General features: G+C 43.5%; 1 protein-coding gene across 1 annotated transcript; it reads right to left on the bottom strand.

Annotated features, from left to right (window-relative positions):
* Positions 1 to 751: 751 nt before the first annotated feature.
* KCNE5 (potassium voltage-gated channel subfamily E regulatory subunit 5) lies at positions 752 to 5,142 on the bottom strand. Its single transcript, XM_017815959.1, has 2 exons — positions 4,683 to 5,142; positions 752 to 1,250 (listed from the first exon to the last, which is right to left on the bottom strand). Exon 1 carries the CDS (start codon positions 5,140 to 5,142, stop codon positions 4,834 to 4,836), a length of 309 nt encoding a protein of 102 aa, XP_017671448.1. The 3' UTR covers positions 752 to 1,250; positions 4,683 to 4,833.
* Between the last annotated feature and the right edge of the window lie 2,127 nt (positions 5,143 to 7,269).

The raw sequence follows: 7,269 nt of genomic DNA, 5'->3' as shown, positions 1-7,269 counted from the left end.
CTTCAATGAGGGTCACTTGGGGTGATTCAGTACTACCAGAGCTAGCTCTTGCTCTTTATAACTGAAAATGCTGGTTTGCAAAATATTTTTATTTATTATACTAAGTGATAATGAAGCTATTACAGTCAACCAGTGGCTTTACAACTGAGTAACTAATGGCACAAACAAAAAATCTCTTTCATACAGTTCTGTGCTGCTTGCTAAAACTTCTGCACTTAAATTAGCAGAAGAGAACACAAAAATTCTTTTATCTCATTCAGTACAAAACCATCCAGCTGATTTAGTGTCCCCTGTTGCTGACTGCTGCAATACCCAAAATTTACAATGGACATCTAGAAAATGAGTATGTTTATGCTCCAAACTCTAAGCTGGAGTTCATGCTCCCATTTTTTTTGTTTGATACCAAGTTACTCTTGTACAACTAGAAACAAAGCCAGCTGAAGAGCCAAGCACTTCCATATACGAAACTGCAGCAACTGAAGACTTGATAGATTTTTTGTATATGTTCCCTGTATTGTCTTTATCAGTCACTGGTTTTATGTTGCTTTGTTCTTTTAGAATACCACAGTTAAATTGATTTAAAATACTTGTGCTGTTCCTTGGAATGGAGAAAAGGGATTTGTTCTGATGGTCTGAATAGTTTGATCTGATGGTTCTGATATGCCTACACTTCCTTACTCTAACTGGAGAAAAGCACATTATAAAGAAATGCTGTTTTACCAGTAAAATAACTTTCCGCACTTGAATATATTTTGTAAGTTTTTCAAATTGTTTAAGACCTCTTGTAAGATTAATTTTAAAAAAAAACAAAAAAAAAGAAAACCAACCAAAAACCACCTACCTGATATTCTATCTTTTTTTATTATTATTAGAAGTTTTCATAGTTTGTTCTTGTGATATTAAAAGTGCAAGAAATAAGTTGTGGCTTCCTTATCTTGACTGCTTGTGTTGTAGGTTCTAATTGTTGCCATGTGGTGCTGGGGCACTGCAGAACAGGCTGGCTGTGAGCTCTGTCAGGGCAAAAATGTGTCTGGAATAATAACCCTGTTGCAAATGCCTCACCAGAGCACTCTCAGGCAGTAAATGGTGTTGAGCTGTAACTACCTCAAGTTGACATTTCCCTCTAAACTTTACTGAAGGTTAGGCTGCTGTCCAGCACATACCTGGATGAAGTCAAACAAAATTTGAGCCAGATCCTTGGGTTGTAAGTATTTTCACTGAGAACGTGGTGTTGTGCCTCTGCTGTTTGTCTGCTAAGAAGAAATGAAACACTCAAATAAGGAAAGCTTCACGAGGTAACTGGAAATTTAGCATCAAATTACTGATGAACACTTGCTCAGTGCAGACAGCAGCTTTTAAGCTGACAACTGAAAAGATGAAAATCCCAATGCAAGGTCAGTGGTTTTGTGGAAACAGATTGTTCTAGAAACGTACTGTGGAAACAGTGCCAAATATATTGGAAAGTTCTTGCTGTGTGTGAAGGTGGAGATTTCAGTGAGGCTTTGCAAGCAGTCGCTCCTGGTAATGATCCTGAGCAAGGCCCTGACAGCTGATGCAGTGTAAAGGTTTGTGAGTGCTGGGAATAATAAATCAGTCAGTGCCAAGTCAGATGTTTTTGCAGGTATGTTGAAAGTGAGTTCAGAAATTGCTCTTTCAAAATTCCCCCTGGCCTAAAGAAAAGAACGGGGAGGTCTTTCTAGAAAAGCAAGCTTTTCTTTTTTCTTCCTAACTGAGAAGAGGTGGGATATTGATAGCTGGGCTTTCTCCTTCAGAAGGTTGGATTTAACAATATAAATAGATCTGTCTTGTTATCCTTTGTGTCCAGTGATTGAACAAGCTACAGAGACAGTGGCCACTTTGCCCTGCATCAGTAATACAGGTTCTTAGAAGGTGCCTTAGAATATACTATTGCTGGAAAAAAATGTGTTGAGTTTCAGTGGCTAATTTTTGTCTCCTTGCAGCCTATTTCACTTCAGTCCTGCTGAGTTTGCAGCTTCAAGGATTTTCAAGATTTCCTACCAGTACATGATGTACTGGACTTAGTAAAACAAACAAAAAGAAATGAATGTTGCTGCTAGGCTTAATACTAACTTATCAAGGTCTCTGTATGCCACAGTATGAATTCTTGGGTGTTTCAAGTACCTGGGTGTGTGTTAATGCACGATGGTGTTACCTTCTTTAATCTGGTTGAACTGTAACTATAAGAACAGATGGACTGATGTAAATCACAGATTACTACAGTTCACTGAGACCTTGTGATTCTTTCAGGTGTTGAAAAGCACAGATAGAACAGCAGATAATTAGGTGTTTAGTTAAGTTACTTGGCAGGAGGTCTTGTGCTTTCCTTCTTTTTGAACTGTGTCATGTAGGGCAAACTTTTTGACATTGGCAGCCCTTGCTTTTAGTTGGGACCTAAATACAGGGTGTTGCACTTGCATTTTGGGAGGAGAAGAGAAGTAGATTATGAAGATAAGGGAAAATCAGATGAAGAAATTAGCGGTACTTGGAGGGACTGCCACAGCCTTCCTTCGGATTTGTCTGTAGGATGAAACAGTGGAAAGCAGTTAGTAACCAGCTGATATGAAACAAAATGTGTCAAGCACACATTTTAGCGTCCAGTGCATTGAAACTTTAATGTGTGCAGATCTCAGAAACCTGTAACAGTCCTTCCCCTATTGTCTAAAGTAGCTGAGTTCAGTGGTCCTGAATAATTCCTAAGATATGAGTCTGTAAGGCCTCTCAGGCCAGTCCTGCTCATGGGCAGTGGTCAGGCAGAAAGAGAAGTTAATCACTGAGACAGGGTAAATAAAAGGTTTTGTACATGCATAATGATCCCCTCATTTTTAGAGGGGGAAGCTTTGGTTGTAGTCAGCTTAATTCTGATTGTACTGAAGGGAGTCCTCACAGAAAATCTTCTAGTGTGTCTGATACAGTGTTTGAGTTATCCCAGTGTGAAAGTTCATTAGACAGTCGGCTTCTGCAGCTGTAGATGTGTAACATATATGTATATATGGCTTATGACTGTCCAAAAGTCCAGGCTGAAGTTAGCATTTTCATTTTCCAGAGATACTGTTGGAATCCTGGCAGATGGAAGTAACTGACTAGAACTTTACTGTTGCCCAACTGCTTGGTAGGGGATTTTAAGAATATTGACAGTTTATTGGTTTCTCCAACATCCTTTTTCCCACACTATACTGACTGCTGCATTTTCTGTGCTGAGCTAAAGGTTTAATGTACTGATACAATGTTGGCATACAGTACTATGCCATATACTCCCACTAAAATTATTTCTAGAACTTGAATTTTTTCTCTGCTCCATACTTTGGAGTCATTAAAATATCCAGGTATTCACAAGACACTGATATCTAAGGATACTTCATAATTTGATCTGTGGATCTTGCAGTGTTTTTCTGCAGTGACAAGGCTGACTTGGTAACTGCCAGTCCTCTCAAGGATTTTTTTTAAAGTCATCACTTCAAGTGATTCCCCACAAAGTTACAGTAGAGAACAAGATGCAGCAGTTGCCAGGTACAAGACAAATGGTTTTCTGTTGGACAAAATATTCATGAGTGTTAGTAAATTTAAGTCTATAACAAAAATCACTCCTCCTTTGAAGTTAATGTCAAAACTTCTTTTTCCTTCACTGTGGTTTGTATAAAATCCAAATAGTAGTTTGTATTGTGTAGTGCAGCATTCCTAGTGACAGCACTTGTTCCTTGGAATTGTTCATTAATCTTTATCTGAAAAAACTTCACCCCAAACCCAAACCAAGAAAGCACAGACTACTGACATGTCTAAAACCTCTAAAACAACCTCTGCCTGCCTGACTTTTTCTGTAGAAAACGTAGGCTGTATGTTGGTTTAATCTTAAAGTTTAACTTGTACAAAGATATTCTTGGAATTACATGTCTCTGTGTGTGGAAGGATGTTTTTGATGGCTTTAAAAGTTCCTGTACGTTGGCAAAGCCACAGTACTGGTGCTTTCCTCATGGGAACAACTTCAGTTTCTAAGCTCTCTTTGTTTTGATAAATGCTTCCAGGTGAGCCAAACCCATCTAGCTTTAACAGAACGAGACCTGAGCCTTCCAATCCATGGCACAGCTGTCGGTGCTCCAGAGTGACAGAAGGCAGCATCCTACTGCAATAATGGACCTGCTTTTAATTCTGCAAAATGCTGCTGGCAGCAAGAGCATTGCAGTCAGATAACAAGGTAGAATACAAACAGATTTTAAAGAAAAAAATGTTAAACTAAGATCTAAAGCTGAAAAATGAGAGAGGTCTCTGTACGTATGTAATCACAGAATGGTTTGGGTTGGAAGGGACCTTAAAGATCATCTAGTTCCATCCTGCCATGGGCAGGGATGCTGCCCACTAGATCAGGTTGTCCAGGGCCCCATCCTTGAACACTTCCAGGGATGGAGCATCCACAACCTCTCTGGGCAACCTGTTCCAGTGTGTCACCACCCTCACAGTGAAGAATTTCTTGCTAAAAGCAAGTCTGAATCTCTCCTCTTAGTTTAAAACCATTCCCCTTTGTCCTATCGCTACCAGCCCGGGTAAAAACTCGCTCTCCCTCCTTTTCATAAGCCCCCTTCAAGTACTGAAAGGCCGCAGTAGGTAATGCAGGTGTTTATTGTAAAAAGCGATACAAACGAATCCAAGAGTTGTAGGACAGCTCTCACCGCACGACAGGCCTTGAGCGCTGTTCGCCTGCACAAGAGCAGTGGGTTTCGCTTCCCCCGCAGTCTCTGGCTGTCTGTAGTCCCAAGCCTGAGGGCAGCAGGAGCGATGCCCTCGCCGGACAGACCCTTCCTCCTGCCGGTCCCGGCGCTCTCACAGCCGCTGCCCCTCGGGGCCCTCCTCGGCCGCCTGCCCCGGGCCGCGGGGGCCCCAGTCCCGCTCGATGTACAGGTGGTAGGGGTCGTGTTTGGACTCCAGCTTCCGCGAGCGGGTGTAGGCCAGGATGAGCCCCCCGGCCAGGCAGCCATAGAAGATCATGATGAGCAGGATGTACAGCGAGCCGTCCGCCCCCGGGCCGGGGCCGGGTCCCTGCGGGGCCGCGCTGGAGTTGCCGCGGCCGCGCAGCTCCCGCAGCACCGCGCCCAGCAGCGCCTGCAGCCGCCGCGCATCGCTGCAGTTCATCGTGGCACCCGCACCCGCGGGAGGCGGAGCCGCCCGGGCACAGCTCCCTCTGCCTCTGCGAGGGAACGCGGAGAGCTGAGCAAAACCTCCTGGGCCCTCGGCGCGGCAAACAGAGCGCTCGACAGGCTCCCTGAGTTACAGGAGCGAGATGTTTCGTGCTTGGGAAATGCAAGTTTCCCAAAATAAGGGCGAGTAGGAGCGAGTTCTAGTCCAGAATCACAGAATGGCTTGGGTTGGAAGGGATCTTAAAGATTATCCAGTTCAAAACCCCTGCCGTGGACAGGGACACTTTCCATTAGTCCACGTTCCTTAGATCCCCATTCAGCCTGGCCTTGAACACTTCCAGGGATGGAGCAGCCACAGTTTCTCTGGGCAACCTCTGACAGTGCCTCACCACTCTCAAAGTAATGAATTTCTTGCTAATACCTAGTCCAAATCTCTCTTGCACAAGAGCTGTCACCCAGTGCCCTGCTGATAAAACTGCAGCAGTCAGCAGCAAAGGCCTTGGGCATGCTCCCACAGTAGGTTTGCTTTTGAAGGGCATGGAGCAGAGAAAAGCATGGAAGTGTTGGGAGGAGAGGTGGTGGAGTACTGGAGCATGAGCAGCAGCAGCTGTGGTGATTAGATACCCAGAGGCAGAATTAATGGGTATCAAAACAATTGGCAATCAGCTAAAGAGAGTCTGCTCCTTGATCAGAAAGGCCTGGAAAGCCCTGAATGTTAAAAGGGTGGGCTCTGGGTGGTTCCCAGTGTGGCTGTGCTAGATGTTGGTGCTGCAAGAGACAGGTGAGTTTTCTTCTTTTTTTTTCCCCTCCAAAAGCTCTATGCCCATAGTTATGTTTTGTTGTTTGTGTTTTTTTTTTTTTAATTCTGTGTATGCCCTGAGTGCCTCAGTTTTCCCTGCTCCCAGGTTGTTTATCTGGTAACTCTAAATTCAGTCATCATTATGCACGGAGGTGAACAGGGAGGCTGCACATGTTACAGATTTGCAATCTCACCAGCACTTAGAAGAGTTTTTATCTTATGCAGTTTCAACAGCAGGTCATAGTTTTTACTACAGTTAGAAGGGCTGAATATCCATTTAGAATCTCAAGAGAGCCAAACCCCAGAGACTGATGGATATTTCTCCACAGTGTGAGACTTTAGTTTGCTTTTCTACAGTATGGTTTTTGTTGGTGTGAACAATTTTCCTGGCATCTTTCCTCTGAAGTGAAGGACTCTGCTGGCCAGTAAATCCTTAGGGGGGCTGCATGGAGGTTAAAACTGATCCAGACTGACTAGTTAGAAATTCAGCTTGGGTTGTGGTGTAGAGTTTGTTTGCAGAGGTCCTGGAGAAGTCACTGTCACCACCTGTGCATGTCCCCTCCTCACAGCAATGCTGGTCTTGTGCTACTGCAAGTGTTCAGAGCCAAGATCCAGGTCTTAAAAATAACAAGAAAAAAAAAAGCAGCAAGTGAGAGTTGCACTATTACATAAGTGTGTTCTGGGATGTGGTGAAGTTAAAGGCTTTGGGAAGTAATTGCCACAAAGGGTTTAGGGAGATGGGACAGGTGCTGTATTTTGAACATGGGGACACAGGGGCCCTGGTTTAATGACCCTGATTAAATTTCACAGAAACAGGCTCACTGGGAGAGCTTGTGTTTGCTTCAACGTAGAAGACAGAAAGTAGGGCAGGCAGCTCTAGAGAACAGTCATCCATTCTTCGTGTGCACTCCCTGGGGGAGCACCATAAGTAATAGGTTGATCTATATCCAACAGAAAAGGTTTAGGTTAGTTATTTAAAACAAATAAAAACCCTGGAAACACCTCCCAGGGCTGGGACTTTTTGGAAAGTACTGGAACAACATTTGGACTCACTCCCTGAAGTTGTAGTTGCAACAGTCCTGTTAGTAGTAGTCCAATGCTGTTTCAAATCCAAGTGCTAATAGTCCTTACCTGTATTTTTAAAAAGTAAAACTTATGACATCTTTTTGCTTTAGCATTTTAATGACATGAGGTCACATCTTGGAGTGAAGGTTATTCCTGCTCAGGGTCTGGATGTTCACAGATAATGGAGACAGATGTGGTGGGCAAACTTCTGTAATAGGAGACACGTGAGGGTAAATGCAGAATAAACATGTGTAGCAA

This window comes from Lepidothrix coronata, unplaced genomic scaffold, assembly GCF_001604755.1.
Source record: "Lepidothrix coronata isolate B3197 unplaced genomic scaffold, Lepidothrix_coronata-1.0 Scaffold2, whole genome shotgun sequence".
NCBI classification, from domain to species: Eukaryota; Metazoa; Chordata; class Aves; order Passeriformes; family Pipridae; genus Lepidothrix; species Lepidothrix coronata.
The sequence above is the reverse complement of the archived record's forward strand: the minus strand, read 5'-3'. Positions and strand labels throughout refer to the sequence as shown.